The sequence below is a fragment of the Echinops telfairi genome, unplaced genomic scaffold, assembly GCF_000313985.2.
Source record: "Echinops telfairi isolate 266 unplaced genomic scaffold, ASM31398v2 ScPeMD7_7469;HRSCAF=8507_0, whole genome shotgun sequence".
Classification (NCBI taxonomy): Eukaryota; Metazoa; Chordata; class Mammalia; order Afrosoricida; family Tenrecidae; genus Echinops; species Echinops telfairi.
Genome location: NW_022111372.1, coordinates 69,305,636 through 69,326,031, shown reverse-complemented (window position 1 = coordinate 69,326,031; position 20,396 = coordinate 69,305,636). Strand labels below are relative to the sequence as shown.

General features: G+C 40.1%; 1 protein-coding gene across 1 annotated transcript in view; it reads right to left on the bottom strand.

The window, feature by feature from the left end:
* Positions 1–8,093: 8,093 nt before the first annotated feature.
* Positions 8,094–20,396, bottom strand: part of GABRB2 (gamma-aminobutyric acid type A receptor subunit beta2) — a 282,556-nt gene continuing 270,253 nt past the window's right edge. Inside the window, exon 10 of the mRNA XM_004697119.2 lies at positions 8,094–14,104. Within this exon, the coding sequence (XP_004697176.1) occupies positions 13,757–14,104 (348 nt within the window). The 3' untranslated portion in view covers positions 8,094–13,756. The remainder of the gene's footprint in view (positions 14,105–20,396) is intronic.

Genomic DNA, 20,396 nt, shown 5'->3' with positions numbered 1-20,396 from the left:
TCCCTCCCAAATAGGGGAAACATCAAGATATCTAGAATTCAGCAATGTTTAGCTTTTAAAAAAACATTTAAAATTTAATCACTACAAATATAAAATGAGCATTTAGGAGTAACGTCTTATCTCTTCGTTTTGCTCAAAATGTCTCTGCCTTTTCCCCAAACTTCATTTTCAAAAGTGCTTTCTTTAAAGGCTAAAGCAAAGCTATGCACTATATTGAGTAGTGATTAAGACAAAAAAGGCTTATGTGTCTGGGTTAGCACATTGGTCACCTTGGGAGTCAATTGCTGCAGCCATTGTGTCCTCGGCGACATAAACATGGCTTTAGTTGCCTCTTGCACTGCTCAGGGGTTGAATGCATTGCTTTGGAACATCAGGCCCTCAAACTCTTCCTCAATGTCTTCTTTGCTCTCTCCTTGATATTTTCCCGGCCCTCTTTTCCTTTCCCTTCCCCAGGGATAACAAGGAGGAGTCCCTTAGCACACCACTCTGCCCTAGTGATTATAACTCCGTTTTGTCAATAGACAAATTTATTATTTGGAAATAGGGCACAATGTCTGCTTCCTTCAACCTCCGACTCCTCCCACTTCTTCCTCCTTCACCTCGGAAATCCATGGGAATGTTGAGTGAATGCTTTGCTTCAGTTTAGCTCTCCAGTACTCGCTGAAAGTTTGGCAATTCAAACCTACCCAGAGGCAATGAGTCCATCACACTACTCCTTTGATGATCGATATCGTGTTGGGCCCTCATCCCTGCCCCACTCTTACTTGCTTGGCCTCTCTCTTGCTGCTCTATATACTTCCTTAGCCTCTCACGCAAATCCCACGCTAAGTGACTTTCTGTCAAGTCCAGGTCATTTCCCAATCAGTCCAGGGAGTATTCAAGTGGATGGGGGTGCTTCTGATTCAGAGAACAAAGGGTGGGGGAAAACCCCGCAAAACCACCCAAAGGCCTTCAGTGTGAAGTATCTTGTCCTCGTGGGATAGTGTACAATGTTCAGTTACTGTTCATGCTTAAAAAAAAAGTTTCTTTTTATCTTTTTCCTCTATTTTTGTTGTTGTTGTTTACTGGCTAAATTGCTGTTTTGTTTATTTATTTAAGCATTCTATTGGGGGCTCATATGGCTCTTATCACAATCCTTACATATAACCATTGTGTCAAGCACAGCTGTATATATGTTGTCATCATCATTTTCAAAACATTTTCTTTCTACTTGAGCCCTGGGTATCAGTTCCTCAGTCTTTTCCCCTGCCTCTCCCACCCTCCTTCCACCATGAACCCTTGATAATTAATAAATTTTTTTTTCATATACTACACCCTCTGCTTTCTCCCTTCACCCACTTTTCTGTTGTCTGTCTCCCTGGGAGGGGACCATATGTCAATCATTTTGATCTGTTCCCCTTTGCTTCCCCTTACCCTCCTAGTATGCTACTCCCATTATTGGTCCGGAGAGGATTTTCTGTCCTGGATTCCCTGTGATCCAAGCTCTTATCTGTTCCAGTGTACATGTTCTGGTCTAGCCAGATTTGTAAGGCAGAATCGGGGTCAGGATAGTGGGGGAAGGGAGGACGCATTCAAGGACTACAGAAAAGTTTTGCGTTTTGTCGGTTGTTATGCTGCGTTCTGACTGGCTGGTCTCTTCCCTGTGGCCCTTCTGACAGGGGGTGTCCAATTGACTACAGATGGGCTTTGGGTCTCCACTCTGCCCTCCCCCTCATCCACATTGATATGATTTGTGTGTTTGCTTGTTTGGGGTCTTTGTTGCCTGATAGCTGATCCCATTGCCACTGCATGACCACACTGACACCTCATGATCACACAGGCTGGTGTGCTTCTTCCATGCGGGCTTTGTTGCTTTTTAGCTAGAAGGCCACTTGTCTTAACAAAAGCACTTTTTTTTTTCTTACATCTAAAGGGTGTCCTCTGGGACCTGGAAGATGAAGGAGCTTGTCTCTGAATTGTTCATCTATATACACTGTCAGGGAGATTTTAATATGCTCCCTTCTTGACCTAAGCTTGAGAAATGTTGCTATAGAAGTTTACCATGGATTTTTGGCAGATAATATTTCCGGTGTCTCTCTGACTGTAGAGTAGCCATCTGAAGAGTGAAAAATTTAATGTGTTGAGGCATCCTTGCATTTTAAGATTAATCTGGCAACACTGGGCTTGAAATTCCTCAAGTAGCAGAGGAATGGGGTGCATTCACAGTTGCCTCTTTAGCTGGAACATGTTCTTCCTACTTCTTCACAGTCTCCACTGCTCCATATTGTACCACTATTGCTGTTAATTATCTCCAACTCATGATGGTCCTGTGTAGAATAGAATGAAATATTGGCGGGTCTTGCCAGTATACTGGAGTCTATTGTGAATACTGTATATTTTGAGTGCTTTACAACCTTGAAGGATCATTTTTCAGAACAATATCAGACAGTATGCTGTTGGGGTCCATAGGATTTCTATTGACATTTTTGTGTGTGGACGGGGATGAGGGGTGTAGAGGGGGAAGAAATTGCCAAAATTTTCTTCTTAGATTGTTCATAAATTCTGTTGAAACCTGTCCACCACCTTTGACTCTGTTGGTGTTTGGAATACTGGTAGCCTGGTTTGATAGTTAGGTTTATTGTGCCAACCTGGCCAATAGAAACATATGGGATTAATTGGGTGGCAGTTTGATTGGAGGGCAAAGAGATAAATTGCTCTGAGATGCCTGCTCCCCCCTCTCTCTCTCTCTTGCTCTCTGGTGATCAAGGGTAGTTAGTTGTCTGTCTCACCCTGAGAGCTACACTACCTGTGGGCCAAGCCAACCTGTGGATCATGTCTCTACAGCAGGGGTGCTCAATACATCAATCGTGCTCTACTAGTCAATCACAAATGTAGTGGGGGTAGATTGTGTGGCATTAAAAAAATAGATGTAAACCTATCATCAATCCCGTCACTTAATTGATAAACAGCACAGCCAATCAGATGCAATCTTAGGTGTCAAATATTTGCAAACAACTGCGCTAAGTGCAGCAAAACCGACAAGCTAAGTTATTGCCAATTTTTAGACCTTGTTTTTATTTTCTCTTAAATGTAAGAAAGGGTATTAAAATGAGTGGGGGAGCTGGACCAAGTAAGAAGACAAAAACGGATCGCTTTCATACGGAATGGGAGAGTTTGACACTACGAGCCGACATTCAGCTGAACTCCAGAGCGCATGAACTGTTCTGGAACTTACTCGCAGAGGGAAAGAACCCAAACATGAGAAAATGTGCTACCTCCTTGACTGCATTATTCGGCTCTACTTATTTATGTGAGTCAGCCTTTTCCCACATAAAGATCATGAAGTCCAAGTACCGTTCCACCATGACTGATGATCATTTGGAAGTGTGCTCGGGGCTGGCTGTCAGCAGCTACTGTCCGGACTATGCATCCATGGCTCATTCTGTTCAGTGCAAGTCATCAGAGTTAACTCAGATAATGACAAAAAATGTACACAGTTAATTGTGTTGTGTTGTGCAATATGGACTCATGCAGTTAGGCAAAGTACATAAACATACATTGTACATATAAAGAACTCTCAATGCATTTATGGATACATGCAATAAATACATTTAAAAAATGTGTTTTGCATTTTTGTAGTTGGTATATCGGTTTGATTTGATCATTTTATAAGTAGCTAGCATGCTGGAAAAAGTGCGAGCACCCCTGCTCTAGAGCTTGAAGCTCCACTGAGACCTGCTTTGCCACACTGCTGATGGATCCTGACACCTTGTGTTGCTTGAGTTTGATATCCTGTTCGGGCCCGATTCTTTAAGTTCCCCAGCTACTGACTTGCTAACCCGCCCTGCTGTTTCCTGCCTGTGGGCAGACTCTGCTTATCTGGCCTGAGGGAAGACTACTCTATCTGCTTCCTTGACCTTGGACCTGAGTTGAAGGACTTCCAGTCTATTAACTATTCCATAAAAGTGAGTTGAACTGAGCCCTCTCTACTGTGGTGTGGACTAATTATCTGTTTTTTCCTTCTTGCTGTATAAAGCTATTGTCTTATATCTATATAATCATAAGTGCTCTGTTTTTGTTTCTTTAGATAACTCTGCCTAACACATCTAGCTTCCCACATCTTACTAATAAGCCATAACAGTAAGACAAATGGACAGATTGGTGGTGGTTCCATTGTGCCATGCCAAGCCCATTATTAATTTGAAGTCCTTAGGTAGGGCAAATGGTTAGGATGCTTGTCTGTTCACTGAGCATTTGGAAGTTCAATTCTACCCAGAGGTGTCTTGGAAGAAAATTTAGTTGTCTACTTTTGAAATACCAGCCATTAAAGGGGCCATGGAGCACAGTTCTGTGGGACTGTCATGGATCAGAATCAAGCCTATGGTAATTAGAACTAGATTACTAATTAGTAATTAGTAATTACTAATTACACTGCCTGCTACAAATGGTGAACACATTTGAGTTTTCAAGAGTTTTCAAGCAAATAATATGTATTAAACCTCTACTGAAATGTTCGGAATTTCAGCTCTGGAGCTTGCTACCCTCAGGCCCACTGAATGTCTGTTCCTAGGAGCTGGATCCACTATCCAAGCTGTCATGTAGTTTTTCAGACCTCCTCCGGGGACGGTGGACTCAAGGGCCATGTAGAACCCAGATCGGAGTGGAGTGTTGCATTAAGCATTCAGTCTTTAACAAACCCGCATAGGAAGAAATGCATTCCTTTTCTGCTGATCTTTTCCAGCCTGTTGGATTTTTCACTGTGGTCTGAGGACTCTGTCATTGTAGTAGCCTGCCTGGGACTGTGCTCAGGGCCTGATAGCTCAGGTTTCCTATTGCCAATTGTGTGAGGTCTCTCATATGCCCAGGCCACTGCATAGTGTAAAAGCCTCTATTTCTAAGGAAAGTGCAATCAATTTTCTCCTAAATTATCCTTCTCTCTCTCTCTTTACTTTGCTTTTCCTCAGCATCTGTAGATCATTATGCATAATTCCCGAGGATGCCCCAGTAACTTATAGTCTGTTTTTCCCGGTGAAAATTTCTGGCCACTAAATACAAGTATATGTCTTAAAGAAATAGCGTGTGTTAAAATGAAACCAAACTTACTGTGCTGATTCATAGCGACCCCCTTGGATGTCTGAGACGGTTACTGCTTGTACTGGAGTAGAAAGCCCAGTCTTTTCTCCCTGGGACTGCTGGTGGTTTGAAACTGCTAACCAGACAGATCACAGCCTAACGTGTAACCACTACATCACCAGGGCTCCTCTGGTATGCGTTAACTGTGGCAAGAAGGGTTGGCAATCATCTGCTAACCAAAAGGTCAATGGTTCAAACCCACCTAACAGCCTTGCTGGAGAAATATCTGGCAATCTACTTCTGTAAATATCACAGCCAGGGAAACCCAACGTGGCAATTCTACTCTGTCATATACAACCCACCAGAAGGCTCAGACTATGGAATAATATCATTATTATCTCATGCAAGAAGGTTTTGCTAAAGACCATCCAGCAATGGATGCAGCAGTACATGGAAAGGGAGCTTCCAGAGGTTCAGGCCTGATTTGGAAGAAGAGACGGAGCAAATCCTAACAATTACAGCCATGACACCTGTTAGCTGTTTGAAACAAACAAGAAGCAAAGATCAGCAACTACACAAATTGATATCTTGCGGAAATTTTTTGGAAGCGACATCTGATCTTCTCTGTGGAAGGAGAATCCAACTCCACACCACGCTAATTTCTAGGGTTAGACATGTCTTCATCCTCCTATCTTTTTTACCCTTTGCTGACACCAACCGGTAGACATTACACTCTTACTTTTCTAATGCGGCCCATAGTCGATTGCAGCAGCCAAAAGGAATTCACGGACAGCCCCTATGACTGTGAGGTTCTATTAGGGAAGTTAAGTCATCAGAAGCCAGGATCAGCAGGCATTATAAGGATGCAGTGCTTTTGTCTACAGCAGTATCTCTTCTCATCCATGCCAGCAGGCCTGTCTCTGTCTGGTCCTTGGTGTCTTAGTTACATAACCCTTTAGCCTCTAGCCTGCTCAGGAAAGTGTTACCAAGCTCTTTTAGCCCTGGTCAGTGCCCAAAGGGAACACCACTCTGCAAGGTAATCTCCTGCCAGAAGGCCCTCAGTGTTATTTGGTCCCTGGGGCAGGAAGGAGCTGCTTTGCCTTATAGTCTCTGCTATGGCTCTTTAATGATGCTCTGTGGCCCTTCCATTTCTCCACACAGAGATCTGAGATGGCTTGGCCCATCCTTCTGCTAGATGTGAGATTCTCTCTTCATGTTTCTGAGATAGCTCACTTCTATACCAGGCAGAATGGCAAAACTGACCAATTCTCTGAGTGAGAGTCCTCTACACCTTATTTGTATCCTATGAACAACGGCACTGGAGACCTTATAGGGGAGTTCTACTCTGTCCTACAGGGTCAGTATGAGCTCGAGTACTCAGCTGTTGTGATTTGAAAAGGCAACTCTATCTGTGGGCTGTCTCATCACACACATGCAGACACACATACACACCATCTGGAATGGGAACATGCTCATGAATTTGAAGATACAAAAATTCTCTCCCCAAACCCAAACCAAACTCACTGCTATTGAGTACATTCTGAGTCATAGTGACTCTATATTCTCTCAGCTGGTTGGAAATGTCAAAATGTAGCCTGAGGTTTGTCAAGTGAAAATGTTGAGTGTTTTGTATTTGTAGATTTTATAATTTACAGTTCATTGTAAACTGGATGTCAAGAAGTTGGGAAGACCTGGGTCATTACATACTCATTACATAGGAAGGTCTTTTCAATAGAATTCACTCACTCCTTAGTGGTTACGTCTTAATTTGACTCTATTGGACACTTGTGCACTGGTAACTTTCTTCCTCAGGCGGACAGGCATTGCCCCAGCACTGATCATTAACGATATCAGGCTTACCATCAAACAATTGGCAGAGCTCAGAAGTTTCCTGTGTGCATGAGACCTGCCTTATACTCCAAGAAGGCAAGAACTTTGTGTGAGCTCCTCTGTTTTTCCAACGTTGGTACTAACTATAACAGATGGCAGACGACTGGCAAATGCTTCTTGAGTAAAGAAAGAACAATGAGACTTCAACAAGCCTGCTCACTAAGCCTGTTTACCCATTTTTAAGGTTGGATAAAAATTGCAAAAAAGTTTGGTGTGTGTGTGTGTGTGTGAATTCAGTGTGGACTGGAATCCAGTTTTTTTTCAGTCTCATGGACAAAGTAACGATTTGTTCTGCTTTTGAGATCCTTTGACCTTGAGGAATAGGTTGTTGTTCTTATTAGTTGCCATTGACTCCAGTCCAACATACAGTAAGGACTAAATGAAGATCAAATCTATGAGCAGCTCAGCACTTTTTAGTTGACATAAACATATTGAATGTTCAAATGAAGGAATGCCTTACATGTATCATATGTTTTCATGAAATTATTTCCCTCAACAGAGAAGCTAGCAGAGATCTGAAGGCAAGATCTCAATTACCCCAAATATACAAGAACATTTAATTTTTACTGTGACGTTTTACGTAGGATAATAACATATTGCTGTCCAGCCAGGTCTTCCTCGTGGTGACTCAAGGTGGTATGCAGCACTATCTGTTCTTCCTGAATGTAGTCTTTATTGCAAACGATCATTAGACCTTTCTTCCATAGTGTCTTTGGGGAGGTGTGAACTGAAAACCTTTAGGCTAATAACAAAAACCCAGTGCTTTTTGACAGGGTAACATCTTTCATGAGATCTGTGCTGACTATTTTAGTAATGACAACACTGTCACCAGCTACGCCATGTACCCTTTACTGTGCTAAGGACTTTTCATGAGCAGCTTCGTTCATCTTGAAAATCACCATAGGTGGGAGGACTAATTATATGCCTGTTTTGCAGACAAGAAGAGTGAATGTCAGATGGGTTAAGTAGTTGCACACTCATTTACCAAATAATAGGCAAATTAGAATCTAACACAAGTCTACCTGAACAAGTCCCATGTTCATTCCCAAACATTTTATTGCTTTTTATAAAAGCTGTCATTCAACACTCTAACTCATGCATGCTGGAGTTCAAGAATTTAATATTCTAAATCCAAAGAAACCACACAGACAACCTTTTAAAGTTTTATTTATATTTCTTAGTTCAGGAATTACACACTAGCCAACATTACTATATATTTACATGCTGAAATAAGCTTAAATTCAAGAAAATATTTCTGATGTGCTACTCATGGATAATCCTCATTTCTCACTATCGCGTGTATCCCAGAGATTGCAGCTGTCCCGTTTTTAGAAAGACATGAAGAGAGATGCAATGATAGCCACTGGTGTTTTGCATTTTCTAGCCATGGAAAATGTGCATTATGTGACATTAAAAAAGGCTACAAGGTTATTAAGTAAGGCTGATAGTCACTACACTTTGAAAAAACTAGATTATCACCTTTTATAAAAGGACAATTCCCAAACTGCGCAAGGGACAATATCCATAACAGAACTATTTAAACACCCATGCCAAGGAAAATAAAAATAAATGCTATGGAATTCAAGCCATATGCAACTTTGAATTATTTATAAAATAGTCATGGTGTAACTTCCTGGTATCATTCCAACTATACTGAAAGGAAAACTCAAAGACACAAGTGCGTGAACGGCCCACTGGCTTCGCTTGGTGCAAGGGCACAGACCTCAGCTTAGAGGACACGCAGCAGGGGAGTGGCATGTGATTCTGGAAATGCAAGAACACATCTTTTTTCATCATTGTGAATCATGAGCTTTAGAACAGAAGTACTTTTCAAAGCAAATTAAAATATGATGTGAGAATTTTACATGTATCTACACAAACATTCCACTTCAATTTCCAAATAACTAGTAGATATTTAAGAATGCCACATCTTTTTTTCCCCAATGATTTTAATAGGTCAGTGTCTGTGTTCTGTTGACTCTTTACCATTTTTTTTCCAGCAAGGTTCCTAGTGCATTTGGAAAATGTTAAAAAACCTTTGGTGTGAAGCAGTGTCTTTTTAAATTTTTCCCTTTTTTTTTTCCTTTCCATTTTTTTAAAAGTAATTCTGGAATCTTTGGCTTATGGGAACAATACCACCTAAAGACAGATGCTATCATTAAAAAACAAAAAAGCAAAAAACAAAACCCCAAAATAAAAAGTTTATTGTTATGTATTGTGTGTGACTGATTTCTGAAGCAGATATGAATAAGCATTTTTATTTTCTGTAGTGTCATCAATATAAAATTTTACCAATTGAAAATTGAGATTTAAGATACAACCTTTGGTTTCTTGAACTCTGATGTATAAAAGACTCTAGTAAATTACTAATAATTCTGCTTTTCCCAAGTGCCAGGTAAAAGGTTATCTTTTGGTTGCTATATCAACTACATAAACACTACAGCATCTCCCATTCAGGGGCTTGAGGGGCAGGAGTAAGCAGGTGACAGAAAAAGAAAGGAGAAAGGTGTGTGTGTGTGTTCTCTGTGTGTGTGTGTGTGTGTGTGTGTGTGTGTGTAAGAGAGCGAGAGCAAATTGAAATTCTTCTGTCTGGGATCCCAAACCATTTGTGCAAAAGGGTGTTTAAATTATTCTGCTGGGGCACTGAAGTGCTATACTTCGTAAAAAATAAATAAACATTAAGAGAAAAAAAACCCTAAACAATTATTTTTATCTATTGACTTCATTTACAGCATGTTTAATTATTTACATAATATTATGACACATCAACTTAAGCCATAAACATAATTAGCACTTTGCCTTACCAGAAAATACAAATTAGAAGTTAAAAATATTTAAGAAATCTGTTTTTAATATTTACACACGCTCACTGACAGTTATGGTTGCTCACATTACATGGACTCTGTACACTTAGCAAAACAGCTGGATTGCTACAATTGACAATTATTTTGCCCTAACCAACATGGTGGGGTTCAAGGGATTTTTTTTTTTCGTTTCTTTCTCCTCCTAGGAGGATTTTTTTTTTTAGTAATTTTTTAAGACAGATTTGTTTTAAATCACCAATGAATAATGTTATTTGCTTCCTTTAAAAAGAGAGCAGCTAGACAAGCAACGGTGAGAACTAGCTAATTCCCGATGTTCTGAGGCATGGTACTATTGCAGTGTCAAACTGTGCCATGGTTCATAAGAATGGTAGGCATTACTTTGCTGATAGAGAAATGCTCAGTACCCTGTATTTATGTATTTCAATATGTTGATTCGTTGGCTGCCAAATTAAAAGTATCTGCATACTGGCTTAATGAAGGAAATGAAACGTATTAGCTTATTCCTTTTTTTCCCAACATATAAATGCATATATATGTATGTATGTTTATATGGATCTATATATACACATATATACATGTAGATATGCTGTGAGACCTGCCTTGGTGGATGATGATTTACTTTTTCTGCTTCTGAGCATGAAATTAATCATGAAACTGGAATACAGTTACCTATAGGAAAATGGACATCAGAGTTGCCAATTTATTGCAGGTCTTGCTTAAAATAAATATGATTCATTTCCCCATCATGCGTTCCACTGCACTTTCTCTATGTGTTGTGCTTTTGTAAGCTGATAGATTTTTTTTGTGTTCCTAATGCTAGAAAGCAAAGTCTTTTGGTTCGTAAACCACACACATACAGATATATATATATTTTTTTCCTTAGCACTGCTTTTGAAGAAACGAGAAGAGAAAGGTCTAGATGGCACTGCTTACATCTCTTCCCTGCTATTAAATTGCAGTAGAAAGAAATGGTAACATTCCTTATGCAAACACATGAGTATGTTGCATGAGTTTTCAATTCTGAAAATGCATTTCATAACTACTAGCAGTCATGTACAATATAGATATATACAGAGTGAGATCAAAGATCTCACTTAGACTGTGCATTGTAAGAGTCAGAATTTGCCTATTGATTTCACAAAGATGAAAAAACACCTTCATTGCTGGCTCTCTAGCTGTTTTGAATCAAAAGAAAAGCTGTACATGTATGTATAAAGTGATAGTAATACCACACCAGGGTTACCAAGACATACCTTTGTGGTCCTTCAGTATAATCACTGGCTATCAAGCTGACTGGTTTTCATAGTTATCTGACCTAGCACCCCCACCCTCACCATTTGAAAACTACATTCTAATCCAACATGAGAAAAAGTATAGTTCAAGAATAAAGCCTACTGTGATCTCTGGGCAGGACGAGTCAGCTGTTTCTACCTACATGGCTCCGGGATGCCAATATGGGTGTGACTCTGGGGCATGTGTTTCAAGGTCCCTGCTCTTCTCCCTTTCCTTCGTATCACTGAGGACAGGAACAGACTCCTGTCTATGTGCTTCTGCGATTCACACTGCACAGTTGATGCTCTTCACTTGAGGCGAGGTTGCTCTTTTGACATCCCTGTGTATATCCAACATATTCTTGTAACCATAAATGACAATATCAAAGATTGTTATGGCTTTTACAGTAATTGCAAAGATGAGTCCAATTCTACAGTTGGGCTCTGAATTATCTCTAGAAAAATCCTTTCCAAAATGGCATTTTGGAGTTGTGCACCTGAGTTATCAATATGCTCCTTCCTCGTATGTCCTGCTTAAATGTTAGCTCTGGCAGCAAGGAGCAGGCAATGATATTTGGGTGATTCCCTACATTGATTCCCTAAGAGAAAGTGTTTCCCTGGAAAACTCGAGGAGCCTGACTCTGAGCCGACATGGGCAGCACCGCTGTCATACTCTGCTCACAGACCATGCTCAGAGGTGTTCGAGTGTGTAATTGAAAAGTAAGGGGCAGATTTCCCTACACTGCTGAAAACATCCCACCTTGGGACAAATCCGGAAAGTTGGAGGACGAGCCATTTTGTTTTGTTTTGTTTTGTTTTCCCTTTGTAGATGGGATAGAAAGGCAGCAAGATTCCATCATAACCTTCTGAATCAACATGGGAATTAAGTACATGTTTTCTCCACAGGCAGATGTTGACTTTGACTCTACATAATCAGGGATGCTACGTAGAAAAGGGGAAAAAAACTATTAAGGTCATTCTTCCATCAAAAGTAGGTAATAAATAACTCTAAGAAAGATTTAGCAATTTACTCTTTTCTATCAGCAAAGAAAAATATGAGCTTCACATTGAAGCAAATAAAATCTCTATCTTACTTGCTTTTCTTGTCCAACATATGAATGTATATGTCCAATTACTGTAGAAAGTGATATAAATTAGACGTAGAATAAAAACAATACTTCTTGTCGGCCTGGTCATCAGTTAAATTTTTTTTCCTGCAACATCAATGAAGGCTTACACATTCATTAAGCTAATAGGGCTTTGTTAGTATTCTGTTTTCTGCTAGTTTTTGTGTTTTCTTTGCGTAGGTGTATTGCAACGAGTATAATGAAAAACTCTTTAACAAAATAAGCAAAACAAACCCAACACAAGCCCGCAATCTAATTTGACTTATACACATACCCTATGAAAGACTGTTGCTGAGAAAAAATGTTAACTTCATTGCACTCGGGAAACAGTGTTCACTCAATCTTTCAAGGATGCACGGTGTTTCCTAAGAATATAATCAGAATTGAGGAAGTGAGGGAAGCCGGGCAGGTCTATTAATCGTTAAAATCAATGAACAAATCTTTCTTTCAAAAGTCCCCAAATAAGTTCAGAAACAAATGTATGGGGAACTGGGGCAGAGACATCCATTGTCTGGGAAAACAGCCGATTTGCTAGCCTGGCCTGTGCTCTGTCTGTGTTCACATATTTGAATGACTTCCAGTCTAACTCGAACATCTACGTCACTTCCATTTTCCCTAACTTGTCTTGTGTGGCTGTTTTTGATTAGATAGCCTATAAAAACCACTTAGGCATGCTGTCAGAAACTTGTCAGATTAGGGTTAGGGTGGGAACAGAATTGAAAAACCTTCCTTGGTTCACCTTTCGCTGTGAAATACATACCATATAGACTAGATGCTATGTGCAGTTTGTAAGGGCCATGGGTGCACACTGACATTCATTTTCTTACAACAGTCGTTTCAGGGTTTTCTGCTCTGGGCTGGGTTATTCATTCCAACTTTAATCAGCCAAAAATGGCCACAACACATCATGATGTTCAGAAGTCTCCTGCACTTAAATGCCAATATGGAAGACATCAGAGTTGATAGCCTGTATTCAAAAGAACAAAGAGATTGGCCAGATTGGTTTCTTGAGTCCCTGTCTTGACTCTCCTTTGTTGCCCCTACTGTGTGAGGGTGTTCCAGAATCCAGTGGGAATGATCTTCCCCCAGCACCATTGTCACCTTGCAACAATAGCTTGGGCCATCTCCCAGCAAGCATGTGTACATGACATGGCAGGAAAGGTTTCACAAGCACAGTGCCATCACAACCCCATGTCAACCTTTGGAATACAGATGGGGAGTGTCTGGATCTGACCACTTCTCAGGGAAACGACTGACAATGTGACCAAGTCTTCTAAGAATCCCCTCCAAATAATTCCCCTCTTGTACAGGTGGAAGACTAAAGCAGGTAAAGTGGAACACTCAGAATCCATCTTGCCAGCAAGTGTACAAATCGCTTGCATTTAAACTGGAAAACCACAAGGACCTTAGTGTATTCATTACTTAGCAGAAGCAACCCAAATGGTATGAAATGGACCACAGGATAGGCCAGCAACTAAGGTATTTTAGCATCACTTTTGTCCCAGATTGATGTGTTTTCCAAGTCCTACATCAGGCTGTACAACTGGTTTGAAGAGGAATCAAGTCCTTGCTTCCTACAGGACAGCGCTTCTTAGTTCACATAATAAAGCCAGTAGACAATGTTGAAGAAGGAAAAAACCACTGGGAAGAATATGCGAGACCATCGATCTATGGCATTCACATCAGTCAAGTCGGGGATGGTGATTTTCAGTTGGGAGGCGCGTCTCCGCAGGCGGCTTTTCTTTTGTGCCACATGTCGTTCCAGGGCATTTCGGCCAAAACTATGCCTGGGCAATCCCGCTTTCCGGTACTGGATGCTGGAGGCATCATAGGCCAGCATCGTGCTCCTGGGGTCTCCAAGTCCCATCACAGCCTCAGAGGTGGCCATTTCATTTTTTATCTCAAGGGTGCTCAGTAAGATGTTCTCGTGGGGGTCCATCTGCAAGGAGTAGAATGAAAGAAGGAATCAGGAAAGCATACCTTTATGGGTACTTACTAGGTAAGAACTATGGTAGAGAGTTTCGGTGGTTAAGAGACCTCGCTTTGTGATTACACCACCTGTGGCTGAATTGTGGTTCTGTCCCTCTAAATATAAGTTTCAGTTTTTACAACTAGAGTCTCAGAAACCCACCAGGGCAGTTCTACCCTGACTTACAAGGTCACCATGAGTCTAAATTAGCTTGATGGCAGTGCATTTATAACAGTGCTGCAATTATATAATAATATAGTAGTCTGATACTGCAAAAATGGGGGAAATGGTTTAAAAAGGTTAGATCTATCCCAGTGTCTTAGAAGGAACAAACATAAGTTGTCATGTATAAGAACAGAATAGTGATTAAAAAAAACCAACTCAAACAAAAAACTAATGTTGTTTTCATAATTTCCTCTAAGGGTGTGCAGAGAAATAGAAGACATAGCACCCTTTAAAGAATTTACAATCTTGATGCAAACACATACAACATTAAATTATACTCGGCTTTATATCATATCAGGGGATTAATTAGTGTACTGTGCTGACAACAATAATTACAGATGAAATAATGGCAAAACTTGGGCTAAGAATAGTAGTTAAAATATATTAAACATTTATGGCAGCCACAGAACTGAGAATTGTGTTCAATGCCATTGAAGTGATGGTTCTTAACCCCTATCTTTAGATGAAGACACATTAAATTTTCAATATCAAAATAACTAAGGTAAAGGACAGGTTATGAATAAAACAAATGTAGTCATCAGGTGACTTGAAATAAAAAATATAGTAATAACAGAATTTAGAACAGGGGACCTGGAAATAAGAGTCTGCCATCTGGGTGAGTGTGGGTAGTACAGATGTGAATGCAGGTGAGAGACTTATGTGAAAGTGAGGGGGAGGTTTGAAAAGGCAAGGGCCAACCCAGAGTTGATGATGCTAAATTGAATTCTGGGCCCAGGGAGTCATCATTAAGTTTGACATGCAGGTAGAGTGCCTCTTTTCCATCTTGAATGATTTCTTCTTGACAAAGCTCTAAGTTCAGGATGAATACAAACTTTACAATTCCTAAAGCATTAAATAAATTATTACTAATTTTGTTGTTAAAAAAGGAAGATTTGTGTGCCTTATCTTTAAGAGGCTTCGATTACCACATATAATGAAAACTAGCTTCAGCAAGTTATTATTAATGATACCGTTTATTAGCTGAATCAGAATAAACCATTGGCCAAGGAAAATTCTGAAATTAGAAATTAGCTGAAAGATGATCCATGAGAGATGTTGATGATATACAGAAACAAGGAACATAGCCCAATACTTAATTGAACGATGCCGTGTTCTGAAATTTCTGAGTTATGCAGAAGGTTTCTAAGATTATACACTACCAATTAGATTTCAAATGTAGTACAATCATTATAAATTCAAATCTAAAAACTATTAAGTAATAGAAGCCATAAAATATACTAGGACATAATAATTGAACCATTAATCTCTGGCAGTACACCATGCTTCTGTGTGTCTGGTTTATAGTAGCATTTTGTTTAGTGTGAATATTAAACAAATATATTCTTAAAACTGGGACCAATTATGTGTTGAAACAAATCTGTCACAGAAAAGCTAGGTAATAGCTCTTATATTTGGATCATTTAGCCTATCAAAAGAGAACAGTACTTATGGGAACCATCTGGGGAATGCCCCCTTTCCTAAAATTTCCTTGGCCAACATTCATGATAATGAATTATCCCTCTCTCATCTCTGTGGAATGATTATACTAAAACTCATTTATTAATTGCCATTGAGGCGATTCCAACGCATAGAGACCCTAAAGGACAGGGAAGAATTGACCTGGTAGGTTTCTGAGAATGTAACTCTTTTCGGGAGTAGAAAGCCCATCTTTCTCCTGTGGAGTGGCTAGTGGTTTCGAATTGCTGATCTTGCAATCACCAGCCCAACACATAACCACTCTGCCACCAGGGTTGAGAAGATATAAATTATAGAAGAAATGAAACTCTAGCCGAGTTAGAAATGGAAAACAAGTAACAAGTGTAATAAAAATAATGGTAGCAGTGTATGATCACTCAAATAAGCTACCACCCACCCCAAGTCTAGAACAAATTATCCTTAGATAATTCACTTGATCTAAGTGAGCCTCTATTACTTTATGGAGAAGATGAATTCAGAAATCCCCCAAGTAATTTAAATCTTCATTCAACATTTAAAACATATTTCTTGAACACCCACTGTGTGTCTGGTGTGGTGCCAAATACTGGAGACACACTGGAAGTCCCTTTGGCAGCCAGGGAACATAGAACAAAATACTGCATTCTGACATAAACTCTTTGAGTTCTGGGTCTCCATTTCTTCTTTTTCACCTTGGGAGAATGACTTAATCTGTCTCCATCCATGTTTCTCCAACTATATATAGGATCTATGAATACTACTTACATTATGAAATTCTGGGTTATTAAGATAAAATACGTGGGAGAAACTTGGGAAATTAACACCCTATGAAAAGTTGGTTGCTATATTATGACTTCAATAGGATAATACATGTGTCCAACTCTCATAAGGTGGTGGTGGGGAATGATTACTATTCTTCAAAGAAAACAGCAAGTATAGTGCTCTTTGTAATACAGCTGAAAATAAATGTTTGGTGAGTTTTCTGAAGCTGAAGATACTCCTAGCCATGAAGGAGTCCTTGTGGCAGAGTGGGTGAGCAGTCAGCTGCTGACTGAAAGCTGACACTTCGAACCCACCGGCTACCAACTGAACAAATGTGCCGGCGGGTGCTTCCATGTACTCCTCCCGGAGATCTTCCCAGACTAAAGGGTGTGGTGGGGATGGAGTATTGTGAGCAGTTTATAAAGTGCTATTTCTGGCTTCTGAGATAGTTAGTTTATTGTGCAAACCTGGCCAATAAACACATGTGGGATTAATTGAAGGGCGGAGGGATAAGTGGTTTGGTGAGCCTCACCTTTCTAGTTCTTGGGTCTCTTGCTTTCTGATTGTTGGACCAAGGTGCAGCTGCCTTAGCCAGTTCCCTGCTTCAGCTGGCAAGGTTAACTTCCTGCCAGACATCCCTGAAGAGAAGCCACATGGACCTACCCCGATGCAGTCCTGGGTGCTGGACCACCCGTGTGGAGACCCCTGCCAATGCTGAGATGCTTCTATGCTCACTGATTTGGCTTTCTTCCAACAGTCAGCATCATAGTGTGTTTTTGTGAGATGGAAGAGGACTTTGTGGATTGGTGTTAGACATATGGGTTAATATTGGACTGGTGGGCTTGGGCAGAACTGGGTTTGGATGTTTTCTTGATGTGCACTTAACCTTTATATAACACTCTCTCATATACATGAGTTTCTGTGGATTTGTATCTCTAATGTGCCCAGACTAACACAGCTTCTATCATATCATTATAATATTTTAACCCTAAAGTATGATTCTTGGTTTAGATACAATTAAGGCCATTAGTAGTCAAGTGATAAATTAACTTGAGTATTAAAACATAGTCAAGGAAATACTTGTATTATGAGTATATTATACTTTACGATGAAGTTGTGAAGTGCAGAGGGACAAAGTGAAACCACCCTCAAGTTTAATTTAGTTCTCAATGAACAAAGTCAAGGATGAGGCTTAAACAGATTGCCATTATTCAGCCGCACTCAGGGTCGAGCACTAAGATACTCCTATGTTGACCCCATCCGGTCTTCTGAAAGACCAATTTTCTCCACTGCTTTTTCACATTCTGTTTATATATATATAAAGAAAGGAAACAAAACAAGCAAACCAACTTCCATCGAGCTGACTCCAAATCACGGCAACCCTTGTTCTTCAGAGAAGAGCTGTGCTCCAGCGGGTTTTCCATGGCGGCTGTCTTTTGAAAGCAGATTGCCAGATTTTTATTCCCAGGCTACTGCAGGTGGATTTGAAATTCTAACCTTTTGGTTAGTAGTCAGGTGCTTAACTGCTTGCATCACTCAGGGTCTGCTATCCAGCAAGCCTCCTATAAATGACAACCTTCTTTGTGTCCTTTCTCCGGGATTAAGCAAGTCCCTCCTCTGGCACCACACAACACTGACTGCCCCTCTGTCTTTGTGAACACCATTTATGACTTTTAAAATTTTATTTATTTTTATTTTTTGAAGGCGGCGCAGTGACTTATACCCAGGTCAATACCTGGGATTCAGGTATTTAGCTCCGACTAGAAGAGAGGATAAATAGTGTTTGAAATTCAGTATCTAGTCTCAGATAATTCAATCTTTAATTCTATATTGAGACATTAACTTTTATACCTTATTCAAATCAGTCAACCTATCTGGGCTCAGCTTTCTCCTCGATGAAAAGGAAGAAAACATCAATACAAATTTCTTCTATCTGGTAGAAAAGATTGAAAGAGTGCATTTAAATAATTTTCCTCAGATTTGCAGATAGTAAAATTTCCAAAAAATGTAATCTATCTTGTAAAAGTGCAATAAATACTCTTTACATGAATAAATGAGATTTCCTATTATTGATTCTGAATGTCATAGATTATATAAACACGCCAGCATTTCGGTAACTTCACTTTACTTAATCCTGCTTTGGTTAGTGGTTATGTAAAGTTCTAGAACAATGCTCAGTAGCCAATGAACACTGTATGTTTTTATCATATATAAGTTAATTTTTTAAAAAATCAAGACTCAGTTGATATCAAATGTTGAAATGATGCAAGTAAAGATATAGACAAAGTAGCAGATTCATGGATTCTATTCCATGAACAAGGCTTAGTGAGTGCACCACAGGACCCATCAACATCTTGCTCATCACAAATGAAACGGAAAGAGGCAGAGAAGGTGCAGGCGGAAGGTGTCTCCATTGCCAGTGTGGTTGGAGGAACAGCCTCCCAAGTCGACATTCCATGTTCATCCTTAGGAAAGGTAATTGAGATCTTTTGCTCATACCTTTTGGTAAGGAAAGAGATCATGTGTCTAATCCACTGTTATATCCCCAAGCACCTCGCATGGTTTCCCAATGATCAAAGAATAAATGCTGACTGGATAAAATTAATTTATTTTTTTGTGATCCTTAGTAACTCAATCTCTTGAAGAGACATCAGTGAAATGGAGCTTATTTTGTAGCTCAGCTTTGAATGTTGACCTACATCTTGAGTTCTTTTCCCGCTGTAGGCTTCTTTATCTAATTATACACACCTAGGAGCATGCCCAAGTTCCCGAGAAATGGAAACAGCATTTCCAGGGAACACTAGAGACCCATTCTTACCCAAGGAGAAGAAACTTACTGAGCAGTAGATGTAACCTAGGAAGAAATATTTATACATAGATCTTTTTCAGCTATCCCAAAGTCCTATGGGAAAGGTATAATTTTCAGGATGCAGACATGAAGTAAAGTGAGGTTCAAAAATAAATGCAAGATCACACAGTGATTATGTGACTGAACAAGACTTAGGCTCCGTTCTTTGTGTCGTTTGCTGTGCTGCGTTGCAGTAGCAGCCCCACAGTACTTCAGGGCTCTTGAAGGGAGCCTTCTCAGGACATGATAAGGAACTCACTTGGTTTCCTTAATGAGGACAGATATAAGTCACCGAAGGCAAGGGCTGCAGTAAAGTCCTGTTAAAATGAAGCGCCTTCAAATAAGGGGAGTAGACCTCTCTGGTTTTGCTGTTCATCAGTCATCCCCCCTGCCCCCCACCCCCCAAAAAAAACTCCACTGCCACTGACTGAATTAGGACTCATAGCAACCCTATAGGATAGCATAGGCCTTCCCATAGAGTTATAAAGAGTTTCACAAAATCAGGACACCAAATATATTTTCCAAGAGGTAGCTGGTGGGTTCAAACTGCCAACCTTTCTATTATCAGCTTAACTACTGCAACACTGACTTCTACTCACCTACCACTTTCCTACTTTTAGTTTGTGTTCCTTCTGGTGCGTAGACAAGCCACTCAGGAGGATCCTGAGCACACTGGTTGGTTCAGGGATGTGCATATGACCTTTTCAAAGCCAATGATGGTTTGGGTGGGCACACCAGAATAAAGACCCTCATATATTTCTGCTGAATTACTACCGAGGAGAGGTGGGTCTCAACCTGCTCAACTGGCTCAGGTACATAAACAGCAAAAGGGAACACTGAACTTGCAAAGGAGGCCACCCAATGGAGAAAGAGAAGTCACGCTGTACTGATGTTGCATCTGTATATCTTTAATAGCACTTGTTACTGAACAAGAAAACCCTTCCTTCCTTCTTTCTTCCTTTCCTTCCTTCC